The sequence below is a fragment of the Brassica napus genome, chromosome A10 (assembly GCF_020379485.1).
Source record: "Brassica napus cultivar Da-Ae chromosome A10, Da-Ae, whole genome shotgun sequence".
Taxonomy (NCBI): domain Eukaryota; kingdom Viridiplantae; phylum Streptophyta; class Magnoliopsida; order Brassicales; family Brassicaceae; genus Brassica; species Brassica napus.
Genome location: NC_063443.1, coordinates 17,279,685 through 17,301,088, shown reverse-complemented (window position 1 = coordinate 17,301,088; position 21,404 = coordinate 17,279,685). Strand labels below are relative to the sequence as shown.

General features: G+C 38.7%; 5 protein-coding genes and 1 pseudogene across 6 annotated transcripts; 3 read left to right on the top strand and 3 right to left on the bottom strand.

Moving 5' to 3' along the window:
- Window positions 1-27: 27 nt before the first annotated feature.
- LOC106419193 (cytochrome b5 domain-containing protein RLF-like) lies at window positions 28-1,214 on the bottom strand. 2 transcript variants are annotated; one of them, XM_013859951.3, is made up of 4 exons: window positions 1,106-1,214; window positions 849-893; window positions 505-760; window positions 28-439 (listed from the first exon to the last, which is right to left on the bottom strand). In XM_013859951.3, exons 2-4 carry the CDS (start codon window positions 885-887, stop codon window positions 162-164), a joined length of 573 nt encoding a protein of 190 aa, XP_013715405.2. In that variant the 5' UTR covers window positions 888-893; window positions 1,106-1,214; the 3' UTR covers window positions 28-161. The 2 variants fall into 2 exon arrangements, with proteins under 2 accessions (XP_013715405.2, XP_022549486.2); XM_022693765.2 differs by having other exon boundaries at window positions 849-908; window positions 1,106-1,175.
- Window positions 1,215-1,411: 197 nt separating this feature from the next.
- Window positions 1,412-4,965, bottom strand: LOC106419153 (beta-D-xylosidase 3-like). The gene is made up of 6 exons (XM_013859908.3): window positions 3,945-4,965; window positions 3,562-3,849; window positions 3,284-3,453; window positions 2,666-3,114; window positions 2,176-2,586; window positions 1,412-2,077 (listed from the first exon to the last, which is right to left on the bottom strand). The coding sequence occupies exons 1-6, from the start codon at window positions 4,380-4,382 to the stop codon at window positions 1,509-1,511; spliced, it is 2,325 nt and encodes a 774-aa protein (XP_013715362.2). The 5' UTR covers window positions 4,383-4,965; the 3' UTR covers window positions 1,412-1,508.
- A 127-nt stretch (window positions 4,966-5,092) lies between these two features.
- Window positions 5,093-7,568, bottom strand: LOC106419507 (histone acetyltransferase of the MYST family 2). The gene is made up of 9 exons (XM_013860312.3): window positions 7,216-7,568; window positions 6,853-6,941; window positions 6,710-6,769; window positions 6,420-6,629; window positions 6,194-6,262; window positions 5,960-6,121; window positions 5,781-5,874; window positions 5,556-5,698; window positions 5,093-5,471 (listed from the first exon to the last, which is right to left on the bottom strand). Exons 1-9 carry the CDS (start codon window positions 7,511-7,513, stop codon window positions 5,268-5,270), a joined length of 1,329 nt encoding a protein of 442 aa, XP_013715766.2. The 5' UTR covers window positions 7,514-7,568; the 3' UTR covers window positions 5,093-5,267.
- Window positions 7,569-9,319: 1,751 nt separating this feature from the next.
- LOC106419506 (probable pectinesterase/pectinesterase inhibitor 51) lies at window positions 9,320-11,520 on the top strand. The gene is made up of 2 exons (XM_013860311.3): window positions 9,320-10,491; window positions 10,704-11,520. Exons 1-2 carry the CDS (start codon window positions 9,474-9,476, stop codon window positions 11,384-11,386), a joined length of 1,701 nt encoding a protein of 566 aa, XP_013715765.2. The 5' UTR covers window positions 9,320-9,473; the 3' UTR covers window positions 11,387-11,520.
- A 4,377-nt stretch (window positions 11,521-15,897) lies between these two features.
- On the top strand, window positions 15,898-18,383 carry LOC106419220 (probable pectinesterase/pectinesterase inhibitor 51). The gene is made up of 3 exons (XM_048742454.1): window positions 15,898-16,823; window positions 17,062-17,224; window positions 17,596-18,383. The coding sequence occupies exons 1-3, from the start codon at window positions 16,056-16,058 to the stop codon at window positions 18,276-18,278; spliced, it is 1,614 nt and encodes a 537-aa protein (XP_048598411.1). The 5' UTR covers window positions 15,898-16,055; the 3' UTR covers window positions 18,279-18,383.
- Window positions 18,384-18,943: 560 nt separating this feature from the next.
- LOC106419155 lies at window positions 18,944-20,788 on the top strand (annotated as a pseudogene).
- Window positions 20,789-21,404: the final 616 nt, after the last annotated feature.

Below are 21,404 nucleotides of genomic sequence, written 5' to 3'. Positions count from 1 at the left end.
AAAGTGTTGTATTAATCACATACTGTGTGATCAATGAATGATTCATATTGACATCAAAAGTCTAATACACAGTACAAAGTTGTGACCAGCGTTTTGATTTGAATAATCAAAATGTAAACACTTATTTGACATAAGAATCATCTATGATAATCTCAACCTCTTTAACATTTGCTCATCACTTTGGAGTCATCCAAAACTCCAACAAGGCATTTCTCAAGCAAGACATCAAAATTAACCCAAGCATGGTACTTGTTGAACAACAACGTACCGTCTCTCCCAACGGCTTTCATCAACATATCAACACCTCCAGGATGAAAATTCATGTAAGGCGAGATGTTGTACACGCGTCCTTTCAAAACAGTCCACATCGAATCTCCTGATTTGTGCTTCTTAACTTCGTCCATTGATATAAGCCTCCTGTTCGACTCTCCCTTGAGGCCTGCACAACAATATTGTCCCTTTCATCAAGATGCATTTAAGGGAAAGAAGAGAAAGGCCGTTTACCTGCAAGATCGGGATGTGTTCGAGTAAGTTTGAGCCAATCCATTTGGCTATAACCCTTTTCAAATGGGACTTTTGTACGAGTTATAGGCTTTCTAGCTTTGAGAATCATCTCAGATGAAGAATCAGTCACCGTGAAAGAGAGTGATCCAATTGTGTTTTCCTTTGGAGGATCTAATCCATCTTTAAGGGCAATAGCGTCTACATTTGATGCAAGATCCTTTGCATCTAGAACAACTTGACTATCAGGTTGCAGAGCCTTTAAAACGGGACAAACCAAGAACCAATCATCATAAAGTCTAAACCTTTTTAACCTGAAGAAACTAAGTGCCAACTCACTCACTCACCTTTGAGAATGTGAAATCATCATCCTTAGTAGTATCCATCTTGAGCTGCAAAAAACAGAGCTTTGAGCTATAAGTTTGTATTCAGTTCGAATTTAAAACACCACCAGCTCTCTCTAGATCACTTTAAAAATGCTGACTTTATAGAATGGAACAGTTCAAAGCATAAGAGCTAATTTCATAAACCAGAAATGAAAAATCTGATTCATGAATCCATTATCAAGCAATCAACAGAAACCCAGAAGAAGAACTCGAAATACCTTGTAGATCTGAGAGAGAGTGTAGAAATCGCTTCTGCCTCCGGAAACAGAGAATCGAATTAGAAAACAGAACAGTGAAAGAAAAAAAAATAGAGCCAAGAGAGATCTAATGATAAATTCGGTTAGTACCAGATTCGAGTCGGTTTAATTCGGTTAGATTGCTTTGGTCCGGTTAAGAAATCACATTTTAGTTTAAATGGAACTTATTATACGATCCGTGTGAGAAGATAAAGAAGAAGAAACAATCAAGAATCAAAGTTTACTTTTCATTTCAATGAATTATCATTTCTCGTAGAAACTAAAACATTGAAAACAAATATATTAACTTTTTATTTCAACGAATTTCCGTTTCTTGTAGAAACTAAAACATTGAAAACAAATATAAAACGAATTTTTATTCACATCAGTTCCTAACAATCAAGGAGTACTTTAAGCTTCCGACATGTAGAACATGTACCCCCAAAGCGATCTTCCTCTTCCCTGTTTCATCAACCACACTCAGATCTTTACACACATCCACGTTAAACCTCACCGCCGCCTTTTCTTTCTTCCCCAGACGAACCTTCTCGAACGCTACCAGATGCTTAACCGGCGACCTGTGCACAGCCGGCGGCGTCGTGAACAGAAACACCGTCTCGGTCCCTTCTCTCTCTCCCGCGTTCCTCACTCTTAGCTGGACTTCGATGGCCTTCCCGCAGTAAGGTCCGGTCGCGTCAACTGACTGGCACTTTGAAGTTCGGCAAGGGTGGCTCTTGGCTAGACCGAGAGAGACGAGCCGTGGGGGTTTGATTAGCCGGTGGTTGAAATGAGTGTAGCTGATTCCGTCTCCGAAGGCGTACACTGTTTCTCCGGTGTAGAACCGGTAACTCCGACCCGGGTACCCGGTTGAGTTATCGGGTCTCATGTTCATGTTCGACATCGGAAGATTCTCCACGTACGACTGAGGATACCAAGTCATCGGCAGCTTTCCACCTAAACCAAAAAAAAATCGGTTAGAAAATTATAATCGTAAAACTGAACCAGTTGGTTATCACCGGTTTAATTTAACAACAGTGTGTTTCTTTTCTCACTCGGATTATGACGACCGAAGATGACGTCAGCGATGGCGAGACCACCGGCCTGACCAGGAAACCCAACCCACATGATGCTTGTGATCTTGGGATCGTTCTTGGCGAAAGTAACGTCTAGTCCTCCACCGGACATGATGACTAGCACCACCGGTCCTTTAGCAACCTTAGCCACCTCGGTCACAAGCTGTTGTTGTTTTCCGGGTAGGAGCAAGTCGGTTCTGTCATGGTCCTCCCTCTCGATTGATAGATCTGTTCCCATCACTAGCACAACCGCATCAGCTGAAGCCGCTAGAGAAGTGGCTGAATCTATATCCGCCTCCGTGCACGCCACGTTAGGACATGCCATCTGATACTTCGCCCACACTGTTTCCACTAGTCCTTGAAGTGGCGTTGTGTACTTGCATGGTACGCCTGAAGAATATTAAAAATAAAACGATGTCGTTTTTACAATTATCGAGATAAATGGCCACTTGAGATAATTTAAATTTACCGTGGTAGTTTCCGATCATTGTATCGGTGACATTAGCGTTTGGTCCGATCACTGCTAGCGTTTTGATCGCTGAAGGTGAGAAGGGAAGCGAACCGGGAGAGTTCTTGAGCAAGACAATGCCTTGCCTTGCGGCTTCTCTAGCGAGTTCTTGGTTCTCGGCAGTGCAAACGTCCTGAGGACCAAGATTACCGTAGGGATGCTTCTTGGGGTCGCCATTGAAGAATCCTAAACGCATCAGAGTCGCGAAGTTGTTTGAAATCGCAGTGTCAACATCTGTTTCTTTAACCAAACCAGCCTTGACCGCGCCCAGTGCGTGTTGACCTGTGAAATGATCACAGTTCAAATCCAAACCTGCCAACATAGATTTGGCCACAGCTTCCTCTGGAGTTTTGGTATAGTGTTGGTTCGCGTACATCACTTCTACTGAGTCACAATCCGAAACAATATACCTAATAACATAAACCCCCAAATGTTTTTAGATAAATCTTAATTAAAAAACTGACAATTTAAAGGTCATACGATTTATATATAATAAAATTCGGAAGATAATTAAGATGAATGTGTCATCCGGTTGTGCCAGAACCGGCCATGTCTATGATTTGAGAAAAGAAACCTTACCCATTTAACTTCCACTGACCACGGATCACACCAGAAAGCAGGTCAGGATCACCGCATGTCGGTTTACCGTTAACTTGGTTGTAAGAACACATGACACTAGCCACATTCCCATCAACCACACAGCTCTTAAACGGTGGTTGAAACGTATCATCCATATCTTGTTGGTTCACCTAATTATCCAAACACAAAGAAGATAGAAATAAATGTATTAGGTGTGACGACCAATAGTAACAAAATATTCTAAGAATACAAATGTTCTTCTCTGTGTTTCTTATTACCAAGGAGTTGAAAGTGTAACGACTGACGCCTTTCCAGTTATCAACATCATAGGCCGTGTAGTGTTTGCAGCAAGCCGCAACTTTAAGAAGGTTAGGATCTCCACCGTCAGTACCCTGAAGACCTTTAACATAAGCCACCGCGTATTTGCTAACGAGCGTGGGGTCCTCGCCGGGGGTCTCTTGACCTCTTCCCCATCTCGGGTCACGAAATATGTTCACATTCGGTGACCAAAACGTTAATCCAGCTGCTCCAACGTTGTACATTGCCCTCGCCTCCGTCGACACAACCTTAAAACCACGCCATAAATAAAAGTATTATTGAATAACTTTGAAGCATGGAAAAAAGACTTGTACACCAAGAAACAAAATCTTATCTTCTTTACCTTGCCAATGGCTTGGAAGAGAGATACGTTGAAGGAAGCAGCGGTGAGTATGACTTGAGGGAAGCTAGTGGCACCAGGGACTGGACCTTTGAAACTAGAACCATCTCCGACATCAGAGACGCCGTGAAGTGCCTCCGACCACCAGTTATAATCTGGAATCCCAAGACGGCTCACGCCGGTAGCTTTGCTGACAAGAAACCCGATTTTCTCCTCTAAAGTTAATCTTCCGACAAGATCGGTGACTCGGGCTTCGGCATTCAAACCCGTGTTGCAGAATCCGTAACCGGCTAGAGAAGGGTTTTTGGTGACGTCACATGCGAACTTTGGAGAAGAAGACTGGGCGTTCGATGGCTTGGAGATGAAGAAGAGGATACTTAGGAGAAGTGTTGAAACAGAGGAGAGTGCTCTGTTTCCTTTTGTTTGCCGCGGATAACTCATTGCTTTGTGTTTGTGTTTTGTCTAGTTTGTGTGTGTTTTGTTTATCAACAATTTGACACTGTTATATATAAATGCCAACAAAACTGGTACGCTGGTTGGAGATTTTGCTATTTTAGGATTTGAATTTTAGAAAGTCCTATATGTGCTGGAATTTTATCTAGTTTGAAATTTTATCTTTTTACTTATCCATCCAGATCGACATGTCAAATTTTCTATTCTGGGTATTGTTTCGAAAATTTGACTGCTTTCCTCCGGCTTTCAAAATCTGACATCAGCAGCATTTTCAGCAACTCTGTTCAATTGAGAATACAACTGTCTCATAGTTGGTTGGCGGTAAATCTACCTTAGACGTCAAATAAAATAAAAAGGTACTAAAGTATGTAATAAAAACACAAATTATCAAAAAGAAGAAGGATTTTTAATTGGCTGTCATGTTAATCTGGTAATCTAGTGACCAACCGCTAGACTGAGATTCCATGTGTATGTAAGAAACTATTGAATATTGGTAACGACTGGTCATCAAATTCTATAAAACCTATAATAAAAAAATGTAGGTTCGTTGTTGACGATGTGGACCGGATAACATAGACATGATTGAGTTGGCTTTTATCTTGGAATATTAACATGTGACTGATTCTTGCTGTTACACACAGAAAAAAAAACTAATACTTGCATTCCTAATAGAAATATGGAAATATATAAACATAGTCTAAAATAAACGCTAATTATATTAGAGCAATGAAGCTGATTCAAATTCTCGATTCATAAGGATTTGTCATAAATAACACTCTAAGTACAGTTAAAACATTTACAAGCAAACTACACAGACACTTTAGGAGAAGAATAGTGTACTCATCTTTCATATAAAGGAGACACTTAAACTTTTTAACTCTGGTCCTTGTAAGGTGTCCAAATCAGTTTGCTAACATCAACATCAAGACCGCCTCGTCCTGCAGCTTTCAGATGTCGGTCCAGAACCTTTGGATCCGCACATATCACGTGTTGTCCTTTCCTGTACTGTATTAGCTCTAAGCTCTGGAGCGTGCTTAATATATCCTCCGCTTTGATTGCTGTCATGTCGCTCAGCTCCTACATCATCATTATGTTTCGATTCTTAGATCTCAGAGAATAGCTTAAAAGATTTGTTTCCATCAGACTGAAACACAATCTTACCTTAATAGAAATGTTTCCTTTATGTTTCTTCAAAATGTCTAGCAAAACACGAGTCCAGTAACCTCTGTAGCTTAGTAAGCCTAGATCCGATAAGGGTCTCTCCGGTGTCCCAACTTTTCCCTCTTTCTTTGACAGTTCATAAGCTACAACTCAGACGAACAAATTGTTATCAACTTTGTTGTACATCGAGAAGAAGGGAATTGGCAAAGTGATGAGAAAACTCACAGAAGGCTATTAAGAATTTGCCGTAGCCTTTTCTTTGGTACGGAGGAAGAGTTAGAATGCAAGCCAAGTTATAAGCTTCTTCCGAATGTTTTTCCTGTACCAACAGAAGTTTACATTTTTTATCAACAAACCGGACAAGCTGAAACCAAGCACATTGATAGACGTTGGCTATGTTTTACCTTTGAAAAGTATCCAACCATGTGGCATCCTCGATCATCACATTCGCAGAGAACGTAGAACAGAAACAGATCAACATCGTAGTAAAGAGTCTTGTGGTCAAGAAATAACTTCGCCAGATAACAGAGATTCTGTGCATAGACTTTGTTCTTTTTGCCATCTACCTGCAACATCAGCGTAGGGTCAGTTAATATGTATTAGAAGAAAAATCTAAACATCACGGTGTATTTTATTACCTCAAACATTGACAAGGTACCACTTCGATAAATTTCATCACCAGGGGGGTGTTTCAGATCACACTTCCTCTACAGGGAAAAAGCAAGGCGATTATTCAAAACGCTAAAAGAACCGTGAACATAGAATATGGATATGAATAAGCTCACACAAAGAAATAATACTCACAGAACATCATACAGAAAAACATTTTTTTTTAAAAAAGGGGGACAGAAGAGAGCTGCTCACCATATGCCTTTGAAGCTGCTCTTTGCGTTTCATAAAATTCAGGCAAAACTCACAAAAGAAGAGCTTCACACAGTCATTGTACTCCGGCGGAAATGGTGAGAAGTACCAAGTCTCAATCTCGTACTTTCCAAGCTCAATCGTTGCTATGTTCTTGACCTTAGTGAACTCTTCATGTTCACGCAAACTCGCTGCATCCAGCTCTTCATGACCCTATATGAACAATTTCAAAACACAAAATATCGAGTCAACACAAAAAGCCTTATGTTTCTAAATGGCATTTCATTACTTACCTCTACATGTGTCTCATCGATCTTCCGCTTCTGGTGACGTGTCATCTTCAAGCTCGTCACCTAAAAAGCAACAGACACACTTTCTAATACAATGTAGCATTATGCAACTAACCACATTAAACTGAGAAGAAAAAAAAGCCTACCTTGTCTTCCACTTTTTCATCAACGGCGCATTCTACTGAATCAAGATCCAGTTGATCCAGGTGAGTCCATTCATCCAGCCTCCTATTAACTGCAGTTTCAAAATCAAATCCATCACAAACTCAAAACATACACATTGTTCATCATAAGATTTTCACAAAACACCAACTTTATCATCTTAAAAAGCAGGATTTGAGCTCCATCTCCTAATCTCACTCAAATCCAAAATGATCCAATTTAACGAATCAAACACGAGCCCTTTACTAAAGTTCGACCCTTTTGACGCTCAACGTTACAATTCAACCAAAATTGAAATAACGTAACCCTAGAAATTCAAAACGTGGTAAAGAGTTAAAGCGACATACACTCTGTGTAGTGAACGTAATACTCGTAATCATTGGGGCCGCCGTTATGAATCCTCCGCCGCTCGATTACTTTGACGGGATGGAGTTTTCCGTCTCTCCATCGGCACAGCACACGAGTACCCACTTCGAGCGGAAGCATCCCCATTTTCCTCTTCTTCGACGGATCCGATTCTGTGATCGCCTGATTAGTTGCTAAAGGAGGAGGTTGATTCAGAGACGCATCGCCGCCGTTCGTTGCCGGAGGATTGCGATTCGACGAGGCGGTGCCGTTGGTATCTGATTTGGCAGACGGTCCCATTCTCCGGTCGGGTCAGAGATTCCCGGGTGGGTCTGTTTCTCTCATACAAGGAGAGATAACTCTAGACTGAGATAACAAACGTAAGCCCATTAGTTACTTTTCGCGATATTTGGGCTTAATGGGCTGTAATAATAAAATAAATTCATTTTGATATTGTGGACATTGTTTATTTTCAAGCTCTTGTATTTATTTCTATATTATGTAGTTGGCATCAGAGAATCATTTGATTCTGCTGTCTCTTGGTTCAAATAGAAATTGTGTAGTTCTTGTCGGCTCTAGTCTCCGGGTTACTCACCACTTAGAGCATGATTAATCGGGGTTCTTGAGATGAAATTCTTAACGGAATATAAAAAATCGTCTCTTAACTTTTAAATAAAAATACTAAGAACTGATTATTATCTTTGTTAGTTAAAAGTTAAGAAACGGTTTCTTATATTCTCATAACCTCCATTAATCATAATCTTAGGTTCCCAAACTTTGTAATGCTCTGGTATCAATAAATGCAAGTTTTGGTGTTTTAGAAAATAGTGACTTCGTAAGCAAGATGGATAGGTTTCCTTGAATATCACTGACACTTCGTTGTCTTTATTAACTAAAAAACTTATGAATGTGTGGAGACACAAAAGTCAGTGGAAATATCGAACTGAAGTCAACAAAGAGCATATTTTTTGATGTTTAGAGCTAATGAAAAAAATTAGTTTTGATAACCAAGCAAGAGTTTATATATATTTTGATGTTTGTTTCTGTGTCCAGACGCAAGTGAGTTATGTCTGATCATGTTGTTTCGTTTATGCAGGTATAATGAACCGACGTCCCGTGGACCGACCCGCAAAGCCCATGTACTATGCGGGGCGAGATTGGTCAGCCCTCGACAAGACCGCATTCCGCGCGGGCCTGTTCCGCTGAGACCCGTTTGAACTGAAGACCGCGGCGGGGTGGGACGGGACGGAACGGAAAGACCCAATTGCCATCTCTATCGGTACTAAAACATACATCTTTCTGAAACAGAAGGAGTATAACACAATTTTCAAATGATATAAATAATAAAGTGTATTTATAAAATAAAAATGATAATGTTTAGATGATTCTATTTTTTAGTTTTTATACTATAAATCATATTCATATCAATTATGAAATTACTTTTAAATTTTCTCACAAAATCAGAAAACCAATATTCATATGAAAAAAGATTTAACAAAAATATGTTTTGCATATATATCAAATATAACATGTTAACCATTAACATTCATACCACTAAATATGACAAACTAATTATAAAATGAAAATGTATGACGTTCTTGTGTAAAGAATTTGGAAAAAAAAAACAAAAACAACTAGAATTTTTAAACTTAAATAAATAAATAAGAAAAGGTATATATCTCTTGTTGGTGTTTCGTTGAGACTAAACAAGAAACAATTTTTTTTAAGTTATTAAACAAAGATAAATTTTACAGATGTTGGGTCCCAAATTTTGACAAATTAAGCGAGGCCAGAGGCTAATGCCGTTTGCTAATGCTATAAGCACGGCTCTGGATATTTCATACAATATGAAATAGTATTACAAAAATATAAACAAAGAAAAATGAATAAACATATGGAATTATGTTTGTAAGCTCAAAAACATATAGTAAGAAACTTATTCTAAATACAATTAAGCGTTTTGTGCCTTAGCAGGTATTTGTTTATTTGTGGGGTGGTCCGAATCCGCTCGAGAAAAAACAGAAAAATCATAGCCCAAATGGTTTGTTCATCTACGTCATATGCCGCCTGAGTGCTAATAAATGGTTTTTTCAATATAAAGTCAGTATATATATATATATCCAGCGTACTTTAAAAGAAGGTGGTCAACCCACAAAATTCCAATCTCTATCCTCTCCGTGACTCTAGTGGTGTCTGGTGTGTGTCTGACTGTAATCACTATTTAATTTTCTGATATTTTTTTCCAGTTTCAGAGATCAATATGATTCATTCCCATAAACACACATATTCTCACATATGTAAACACACCGTTATTCGAAACTACCTCTTAGTCATCATTGCCATCATGTCATCCATTATCATCCTTCTCTTCTCTCTCTTCCTCTTCACCTCTCCATCTTTCTCCTCAGGTCACCACCAAACTCCTCCTCCCCTCAGTCCTTCGCCCCCTCCCGCCGCACAGATACGTCTCGCATGCAAAGCCACTCGCTACCCTGACGTCTGCGTCTCTTCTCTATGCAAACCGGGTCGAGTCCCTTCGGACCCTAACCCATCACAGATCATCCACTCAGCGGTCTCCGTCTCTATAGAAAAACTCATAACCGCGCAGTCGGAAGTGAAGTCTATCCTGGACGCGTCCGTAGGTAATCTGAACCGCACCAACGCCGCGAACAAGTACCTCCAGCAACTCTCTTACTCTCTGCACCGCACCCGAGATACGTATCAAGCTCTGACACGTGGAAAAATCAAAGACGCTCGCGCTTGGATGAGCGCTTCTCTCGTCTCAAGGTCCCCTCTCAAATACGTCAACGGCACGAAGGAAGTCGTTGAAACGATGTCGTCTCTCAACGAATTCATCAACGTCACCAGTAACGCTCTTAGCATGATGGTATCGTACGATAACTTCGGAGACAACGTCTCCTCGTGGACTCCTCCGGCAACGGAAAGAGAAGGGTTCTGGGATAAGACTGGTGGGCCTAAGGTGGGTGCTGGGCCGAGTTTGGGCTTCCCTTCGGGTTTAAAAGAAGACGTTACGGTGTGCAAAAACGGAAATTGCCGTTACCAGACGGTGCAGGATGCAGTTAACGCGGCGCCTGATAACAACGGAGTAAGTAAGTTTGTTATAAAGATTAACGAAGGAGTGTATGAGGAGACCGTCACGGTTCCGTTTCAGAAGAAGAACGTTGTCTTCATCGGAGACGGTATCGGCAAAACGGTTATTACAGGATCTTTGAACGCCGGTATGCCTGGGATCACCACGTTCGACACCGCAACTGTCGGTAAGTAACGTAACATATGTATTGACAATAAACGTTGAAATATACTTGTACATAAAATAAGCTACATTGATAAATATTACGTTCGATATGTATTCGGAATTTATTGCTAATATATATATGCGTTTCTGTATATGTATACTAAATAATTTGTTTAATAAAAATATTCACTTTTTAATATTTCTATTAACAGTGTTACGTGTTTGGTTTGATAGGAGTGTTAGGAGATGGATTCATGGCACGTGACATAACGTTCCAAAACACGGTGGGACCAGACACACACCAAGCGGTTGCGTTTAGATCCGACAGCGACTTTTCTCTGCTCGAGAACTGTGAGTTCCTCGGGAACCAAGACACACTCTATGTCCATGGCCTTCGTCAGTTCTACAAAAAATGTCGTATCCAAGGAAACGTTGACTTCATTTTCGGAAACGCAGCGTCTGTCTTCCAAGACTGCGAGATTCTAATCGCACCGCGTCAGATTCAACCCGAGAAGGGTGATAATAATGCCGTCACTGCCCAAGGAAGAATCGACCCGGCGCAGTCCACGGGGTTCGTGTTTTTGAACTGTTCGATAAGTGGAACGGATGAGTACATGAAGCTGTATAAAGCTAACCCTAAGGTGCATAAGAGCTACTTGGGAAGGCCGTGGAAAGATTATTCAAGGACTGTGTTTATAGGGTGTAATTTAGAGGCTTTGATTAATTCCGATGGGTGGTTACCTTGGAGCGGGGATTTGTCGCTCAAGACGCTTTATTACGGTGAATCTAAGAACACGGGTCCGGGATCTGATAGGTCAAAAAGGGTTCCATGGAGCAGTGTGATTCCAGACGAGCATGTTGATATGTATTCGGTGGCTAACTTTATTCAAGCCGAGGAGTGGGCAATGTCTGGTTGAATCAAGTCAAGACTAAAAAGCGTTGTTCGTTAGTTGATAAAGTTTTTAAAACAAAGATATCCAAAATTTTGCATTCGTATTAGTTGTAGTTTCAGATCTTTGTGACTTATTGAGGTCAGTGCCGGTCCATTGAATTTGAGGGGTAGAAGTTCAAAGTAAATCATGGGCAGTGAAAATAAGTATATTTTCAAAAATATAAAAGAATTTGTATGGAATGAGATCCGAACTCCCTACATAGATTATATATCAACATCTCAACCATTATGCTACAGAGAACATTGGCCAAAACAAACCGGTTTAATCTATATAACTAGATATTGACTCGCACGATCAGGTTTTCCTTAATACAAAAATATTTTAATTTATGCAATAAACTATATCAGTAAATTAATATAGTTTGGTGTTATATAAATTATCTAATTTTATAATAATATTTGTGTGGCGTATAATATTATTACTATAAAATTTATAAATTTGTATTTTGTAACAAAAGTTTCATTTAAAAACATTATTATGTAACAATATTGATTTACATAATTTTTGTTTTATTTTTAAATTTGAAATATATATGAAAATTAAATTAACATCTCAACCATTACGCTAGAGAGAATATTTGCCAAAAAAACCCGGTTTAATTTATATAATATTTTGGGTCGGAAGCTCCAGTTTCTAATGTTTTCTATCAGAATCGGTACTGACTGAGGTAAAATAATAAAGTTACAAACTATAGAAGGAAGCAGCTTTTTTTTTGCGTAGTTATCACTAAATCTATCAGCGTTTAGCATGTGGGTTGTAATTAAATGAGTATGGAGGAGAATTTCTTGTGACCATCGGGGAAGCGTATGATGGTTTTTGCTTGACGTTAAAGAAGACTTTGTTGTTGTAAGCTTTCAAGGAAGCAGACATCAGGTATCATTTGAATGTTTTTGAGAGTTTTTTTGTTGTTGCTAAAGTGTTTTTGAGAGTTGACCGTTTAATTCCAAAGAAGAGTAGGTTTCAATGGTAAAACAAATTTACATTTAGTCTGTTAGGGTTCTTTTTAAGTGGTTCACCTAAAGACATGCTAGTCGGGTAGGTGTCCATGCATTAGGCACATAATTCTAATGTTTTGGTGAATCATAGGGCCACCCATTAAGAGATGATTGATCACGAACTCTAACCTAATCTTGTACAAGAAAGAGGAAGACAAAAACTTTTACTGTTGGGCAAAAATAGCCTCTCGAGACCGGTTGATCATGTCCAAAATATTATAGCAAAAAAAACAAGGATGGTAGGGAAACTGCATCTTGATATGAGATTTTGCTTATATGGGTCCAATGGCCCTCGTTCTGGAGTGGTAGTTGAGGAGTGCTGGATTAGATTGCATAAGCGTTCCATCTGTTAATAAAATGACCAATTAGTTTTTGATCTATTTATTTTGGTTAAAGATATTAAGTTAACTTGTATAAATCTAATAAAAAAATTGATATATAAATTGTATAATTATCAAAAATTAAAACTAAAACAGTATTTATAAAAAAAAAGAATATAATATAAACTAATAATATTACAATTAAAAATTTCTAATTTTGTTTAAAAAATAGAAAATTTTGAATTTTTTATTGATAAAAATTGTATAGTTATAAAAATAGACTTAAATGATATTTAAAAATTTGTAATGTCATATTTGAATATATATATATATATATATATATATTTTAAAAGTTTAATAAAAATATAAATCAACATTAAGTGTAATATTTTTTTTTAACAACCAAATCTTATTAATTAAATAGTAAACGGTTCATACAAAAATAAAATCAACCAAGAAGGAGGAGAAATATAAAATACAGAAAGATTATTTTCATGTTTAGCTTTCTTAGCTATAGCATCTGCAGCTTGATTCCTTTCACGATTAATCTGATCAAGGGAGCATTCTGGTAATAAGCTCATCCAATACCTGATATCTGTTAATATATTACCTAACTCCATACTCCAACCCGATTGATTAATAATCTTGGTTAACTCCATATTATCTCCTTCAAACCAAACTTGTCTCCATCCTTTTATCCAAATGTTCTGTAATGCATACAAAAACGCATGTGCTTCACCATCCAGACTTGATTTCAATCCACTGATTTTTGCAGACCCAGCATCAATGAAGTGCCCTTTATCATAACGAACAATCCATCCAACTCCTGCAAATTCTGACTCTCTGATAAAACTACAATCAAAATTACATTTCAACCATCCAGAAGGAGGAGGACTCCATTGACTTGATTTAATACGTTGTGGTGGATCCCTCGCAGATTGAAATATTACATTTTGATGCCATTCTTCATTCGAATCCCAAGCTCTTCTCAAATCTTCAATAGGTTGCTGATTCCTCTTATTAAACAGAAACTCATTCCTAGATTTCCACACATACCAAATAATCCAAAACGGTAACAAACCAATCCTTGTATCTTCCTTATTATCCTCCATAAATCTCATCATCAGCTGAATATTTTCCTCTAAGTCCCGTGTAAGCATATTAGCGATAGGGAGATGCGAAATTCGCCATATAGCAATAGCATGAGGACATTCGAAGAGAACATGATTGATAGTTTCTTCCTCCACACAACACCTTTGACAAATAGGAGAGACTCTAATTCCCCGAGAGCATAACTGAGTATAAGTTGCCAAAGCTCCAGATAAAATTTTCCAAAGGAAATTCTTGATTTTAGGAATAATATTAATCTTCCAACATTTCATCTTCAAATCAAAAGATCCCATTGATGGAATGATAGTATCACCCTCGCGTAAATCATGAGTTGAAGCCCAATAACCAGATTTAACAGAATACTCTAAGTTTTTAGAATAGGGCCAAACCTCTTTATCTTGAGCAGCAAATCTTATCTGTTTAACTATCTCAGAATATCCTTGACCCAGTACTTGATCTATCAGAGGAATGTTCCAAGAATTGGTTATGGGACATATCAGATCACTAACCTTCATATTAGGATCTTGGGATACATTTTGTATCAAACGAGGCGGTAGAACAGGTAGCCACTGATCAGACCAAACATTTGTTGATTTACCATCACCAATAAGGGTTATGAGACCCTTTTTTAGTAACTCTTTACCCACTTGAATGGATCTCCATCCATAAGAGGCTTGAGTTGAGTTCGTCGACTGTAAGAATGTCGATGAACGATGATATCTTCCTTTATACAATCTACTAAGTAGGGAATTAGGTTTCTGAAGAATCCTCCAAGCTTGCTTGCCTAACAAGGCTTTATTAAACTCATAAAGATCTCTAAAACCCATACCACCTTCCTTCTTAGGTAGACACAATTTATTCCAAGAAACCCAAGAGATCTTACGATGACCATCATTTCTGCCCCACCAAAACTCAGATAACAGGGAGTTTATTTCATCACAAACTGTTTTAGGAAGAAGAAAACAATTCATTGAGAACACTGGCTTCGCTTGAAGAATGGATTTAATCATAACATTAAGTGTAATATATGAGTTATTACCATATTATAAAAAATTTAGCAAAAATATAAATCAATATTAAATGTAATTGTCTATGTCTTATTTATTTATAAGTCATGTCATCAATTTTAATAGATATGTCACATTTTTTTTTGTGAAAGTGATTGTAGATATGATGTATGACAAATCACTTTTCAAATAATGTTTAGGAAATGCTATTATTCACAATAAAATTGTCCAAAACTAGTCTATAATTTCAAAGTTAGGAAAACAACAATAGCCTTGTTCGTTTCATGAACACTGCGTCTAGCGTCAGCAGCAAGAAAAGGTAATGCGAAGAAAACAAAAATAATAGAATCAAAGTTACGGAGAATTATGGAGACTCAAAAAGTTAAACGCAGATGTAACAGAAAGTGAAACGCCAGTGACACCATTAATTTTAGTATCTCTTTCATTCATTATTAATTGCTGCCGCGTCTGGAAAATAAGTTAACGCTAACTTTCACCGATGTTTTGGATCGCAGACGCTAGATGCAGCGGTCATGAGACGAACAGGGGTAATACATTTTTCTTTTCCAAGGGTAAAATACATAACAACCCCAAAATCTGATAAATAGAGCTCAACCGTAGACGTAAGCATTAAACAGATGATAAAGGCATTTTTATTGGTGGGATGAAGAGAGAGGGAGAGAAAGTCATTTGTTTTGCTTTTTGTTTTGGTCATTAGAGAGTAAGGACAGTTCTTAATTAAAGGCTTTTCCCTTCTTTTTTTTCTTCGGTTCCCACTCTTTTCCCCTAAGAAATGCCTTAAGGGACTCCCAATACAGATGCTCTAACCAAATAATCTCATCACCTTTCCTCCCTAATAAAACCGTACTTTAAAAGAAGGTCAGCCCACAAAATTCCAATCTCTATCATCTCCGTAACTCTAATGGTATGTGCGAGTGTAATAAAAAATGGTATGTGTGACTATAATCAATATTTAATTTTCTGATATTCTTTTCCAGTTTCAGAAGTTTCAGAAAACAATATAATTCATTCTAATCTCTATCATCTCTGCGACTGTAATCAATATTTAATTTTCTGATATTTTTTTCCAATTTCAGAAAACAATATAATTTATTTTTGATCATTCCCATAAACAGATATATATATATATACACACGGGGTTCTCTAATGGCTTATTCGAACCTACTCCATCATCGCCATCATGTCATCCATTCTCAACCTTCTCTTCTCCCTCTTCCTCTTCGCCTCTCCATCTTCCTCCTCCCGTCAACACCAAACTCCTCCGCTCACTTCCTCCGCACAGATCCGTCTTGCATGCAACGCCACTCGCTACCCAGACCTCTGCGTCTCTTCTCTATCCAAACCGGGTCGAGTCCCTCCGAGTCCTAACCCATCACAGATCATCCACTCAGCGATCTCCGTCTCTTTAGAAAACCTCAAAACCGCTCAAACGAAAGTGAAGTCTATCCTGGACGCCTCCGTAGGCAATCTAAACCGCACCAACGCCGCGAAGACGTGCCTCCAGCTACTCTCTTACTCCGAACACCGCACCAACTCAACAGATCAAGCTCTGACACGTGGCAAAATCAAAGACGTTCGCGCTTGGATGAGCGCTGCTCTCGTCTACCAGTACGACTCATGGTCCGCGCTCAAATACGTCAACGGCACGAAGGAAGTCGCTGAAACGATGTCGTTTCTCAACGGACTCATCAACGTCACCAGTAACGCTCTTAGCATGATGGTATCGTACGATAACTTCGGTGACAACGTCGCCTCGTGGACTCCTCCGGCAACGGAAAGAGACGGGTTCTGGGATAAGACTAGTGGGCCTAAGGTGGGTGCTGGGCCGAGTTTGGGCTTCCCTTCCGGTTTAAAAGAAGACGTTACGGTGTGTAAAAACGGGATGTGCCTTTACAAGACGGTGCAGGATGCCGTTAACGCGGCGCCTGATAAATACGGAGCGCGTAAGTTTTTTTTTTTTTTTTTTTTTTTTTTTTTTTTTTTTTGATAATCCAGGGGTTCCCCACTTACGTGGGTCATTCCCCTGGGCCCGGTTAGGCAGCGGTCCACTTCACCCGGGAGGGCTTTACCTGGGCTGGGGACAAGGCCCAACACCCAGTACCGCATTTGATGACAGAATGGGTAGTTCGCCTCCGCTTGGCGTCGAACCCGTGAGCATGACAATTGGCCCACAAGGTCTTTATAAGTTTGTTATAAAGATTAACGAAGGAGTGTATGAGGAGACAGTTACGGTTCCGTTTGAGAAGAAGAACGTTGTCTTCATTGGAGACGGTATGGGCAAAACGGTCATTACAGGATCTTTAAACGCCGGTATGCCTGGTATCACCACATACAACACTGCAACTGTCGGTAAGTTTTTCTTATTATAAGCCAATGGATTATGAGTAAACACCTTGTTCATGTTAAAAACAACGAAACAAGCCTTAGTAGCTTAGTGATAATTTTTTTGAAGTTCACTGGGTACCCACGTCAATTCGAGTTCGATTTCTGCTGGAAACTAAATTATCATTGTTTGGTCAATCTGGACTGTCCAGATGGTTATCATGGTGGTCATAACATCGTAAAAATATTTAGATAATTATGGACAATAAGCTGTGAAAAATTATTAAATTAAGTTATTTGTTTTAAAAAATAATAATTATAACATACTGCTACGTGTTACAAAAAAAAAAAATATATATATATATATATAACATACTGCTACATGTTTGGTTTGATAGGAGTGGTAGGAGATGGATTCATGGCACGTGATATAACGTTTCAGAACACGGCGGGACCAGACACTCACCAAGCAGTTGCGTTTAGATCCGACAGCGATTTTTCTCTGCTCGAGAACTGTGAGTTCCTTGGGAACCAAGACACACTCTATGCCCATGGCCTCCGTCAGTTTTACAATAAATGCCGTATCCAAGGAAACGTTGACTTTATCTTTGGAAACTCAGCGTCCGTCTTCCAAGACTGCGAGATCCTAATAGCGCCGCGTCAGCTTAATCCCGAGAAGGGTGAGAATAATGCCGTCACTGCCCAAGGAAGAGTTGACCCGGCGCAGTCCACGGGGTTCGTGTTCTTGAACTGTTCGATAACCGGAACGGATGAGTACATGAAGCTGTATAAGGCCAACCCTAAGGTGCATAAGAGCTACTTGGGAAGGCCGTGGAAAGATTACTCAAGGACTGTGTTTATAGGGTGTAATTTAGAGGCTTTGATTAATTCCGATGGGTGGTTACCTTGGAGCGGGGATTTGTCGCTCAAGACGCTTTATTACGGTGAATCTAAGAACACGGGTCCGGGATCTGATAGGTCAAAAAGGGTTTCATGGAGCAGTGTGATTCCGGACGAGCATGTCGATATGTATTCGGTGGCTAACTTTATTCAAGGGGATGAGTGGAAGATGTCTGGTTGAATCAAGTCAAGACTAAAAAAGGGTTGTTTGTTAGTTGATAAAGTTTTTAAAACAAAGATATCCAAACTTGCATTCGTATTACTTTGTATCAATTGAAGTTTCAGATCTTTATGACTAATTGAGGTAAAATAATAAAATTACAAACTATAGAAGAAAGCAGCTTTTTTTGCTTAGCTATCAAAGTTTAGCATGTTGGGTTGAAATCATAAATAAGTATGGAGGAGAATTTCTAGTGACGATCGGGGAACTGTATGATGGTTTTTGCTTGACGTTAGAGAAGAGTTTGTTGTTGTAAGTTTTCAACGAAGTAGACAACATCATCATCATTTGAATGTCTTTGAGAGTGGGCCTTAAAAGTCAGGAGGAGGATGGATCGGTTGCAGAAACCGGTAAAGAGCAGGTAAAAAACCGTTATTTATTTCAAGGAAGAGTAGGTTTGAATCGTAAAATCAATTTGGATTATTTCTAAGTGGTTCACCTAAAGGCATGCAACTGGGTAGGTGTCCATGCATTAAGCACTAAATTCTAGTGTTTTGGTCGGTCATATGGCCACACATTAAGAGATGAGCGGTCACAAACTCTAACCCAATCTTGTAGAAGCTAGAGGAAGAGAGAAACTTTTACTGTTGGACATAACAAGCCTCTCGAGACCAGTTGATAACGTTCATAACCAATAAAAAAAGCTAACTATATTCCCTGCTCGAAACCACGCTAGGCGCTGATCGGGCGGCAATCTCGAACTTAGCAAGTTACCGAAAAATCGGGAAGTACTCGGAAATTACGTGGGACCTAGTTTTAATTATAATTTAGTATATTTGTAATATATTTAGTTAATTTTAAACATAATGATACAAGTTCTTATACATAATTATATATATATTTTTTTTTATATACAATTTTAAACAATTTTTTTTTTGATTATAGTGTGTTTGATACGAAAAAATCTCTAAATGTAGTATGTGTGTGTTTGTTTTGGGTTTTATAGCTAATTGTAAGTAGTCAACATCCCCTGTATATTCAGCTATGAATGTTAAGTCCTTAATTGGACCATATGCTTCAACTGTGTAACTGTATTACACGGATACAAAAAAAAAATGTTTAGGAACTTGTTTAGTGAAAAGATTCTAATAAAGCCCATTTAGGAATGTTGCATATAAAGTTTAGTCAATTCTACGGTTTCATTCGTCTTAAGTACTGAAGCTATTCTAGGGTTTGTAAAATCCATCAGCGATGAAAAATATGGAGCAGCAGTCCTCGAAGGGTCTAGTATTAACCACATCCGGACATGAAACACAATCAGCAAACTCGGTAAAAGAATACTCAGATCCACCAATCCCTGATGATCTACTTACCGAGATATTCTCCAGAGTCCCGGCAAAGTCTATAGCTAGGTGTCGTTGCGTTTCGAAATTCTTGGCATCCATATTTTGCCGTCCTGATTTTACTGACTTGTTTTTGACTATGTCTTTGACTCGTCCACGGTTCCTTTTCGCCTTAGAAGCTGATAAAACGTTGTTCTTATACTCTGCACATCAGCCTCATAATCCAAACGATAACTCTTCTCTTGTAGCCACCCCTTATCAAACGCTTATCTTTCCAGAATATATTGGATTTGATAACCCTAGAACACTCTGTGGGTTGGTATTACTTTGGCAGATGCGGGTGATTTGTAACCCTGCCACTGGAGAGTTTCTAACCTTACCCAATGTTCTTAAAGAAAACATCTTACCCAAGCAGTGATCGCAGCAACGTACCTTGGGTATGATCGGATCGGAAAACGGTTTAAAGTGTTGCGTATGACCTCGTCACGTGATGGAAGACCCAATACTCATCAGGTCTTGACGTTGGAATCTGGAAAGCTTTTATGGAGAATGGTCGAATGCAAGTTCCATTTTGTGCCGACCCTTGCTTTAGCTACTCATATATGTATAAATGGTGTTTTGTATTTTGAAGCTAAGTTGGGGAAATCTACTGTTATAGTTTGCTTCGACGTCACGTCTGAGAAGTTCGGCTTTATTAACACAAATGAAGACATGGAACAAGGGCTTGCATGTGAGTTGAAATCTTTGGAACTTTTTAATTACAAAGGTAAATTAGGTATACACAATAAGGAGAATGATTTATATGGGAAAAGACTTGTGCTGTGGGTTCTAGAAGATGCTGGAAATCATAAGTGGTCCAAGAATGTCTACGTATTTTCTCCTTTAGATGAAAAGATGGTCAAGCATATCAAGTTTGTTGGAGTGACTGGTAGAGGTGAAATTGTATACTCGCCACGCCCGTTCCACCCTGTAAACTGGTACTTCGTTGTCTTCTACAATGTGGAGAGTAAGACTTTTACAAGAGTCAAAGTTGAGGGACTTGAAGTTGAAGAGGGTGAGAAGAATCATTTTAAAAACACACTGATAGGCTATGTGGAGAATTTGGAGTTTATGTAATAAGTGTGTTGAAAACGCTTTCACATATTGTTATCTGATACTTTATATTTCTTCTCCTTTTCAAGTTGTTTGGATTTCAATTTTTTTCGTGCATGCATGTTTTATTCTTTGCTCTAAGTTTTGTTTACTTTACCAGTCATGCTCTTTCTCCGCTTGCTTCCTCGAGATTTTTATCTTCTCTCACTCTAAGCTCATTATCGTCGAAAGTTTCATTTAGCGTATGTTGATTAATTTTTTGAGAAATAGAGTATGACAATATTCTTCTAAAGATGCATTTATAATAGAAGTAAATAGATAACTGAAGTAGTTGGGCAAACACTATTGTCTCAAAGCTTTCAAGAAGACAAGAAGAACAAATCTTCATTCGTCTGAACAAAAAACAAGATCAAAGCCCATGAAAATAGAATAAAAAAACAAAAACTATAGTTGATCTCAAAGCTTGAGCTGCTTGATATGACCGCTTGGCATATGTCGACGCAAGCAGGTTCCAAGCTTCGAGCGCTGTTGTAGCTGTTGCGATTAGAGGCTGGTAAGCAACCTCGATGGATCCCATGATGGAGCTGTAGAGAAGAATGTCTTGGTGTCTCCACAGGATAAAGGCGGGATTAGCTTCTTCGCTACCAAATATGATATTAATTCTTAATATGTATCTAAAATACTTTAACATATTATTGAACTTCTAAAATAA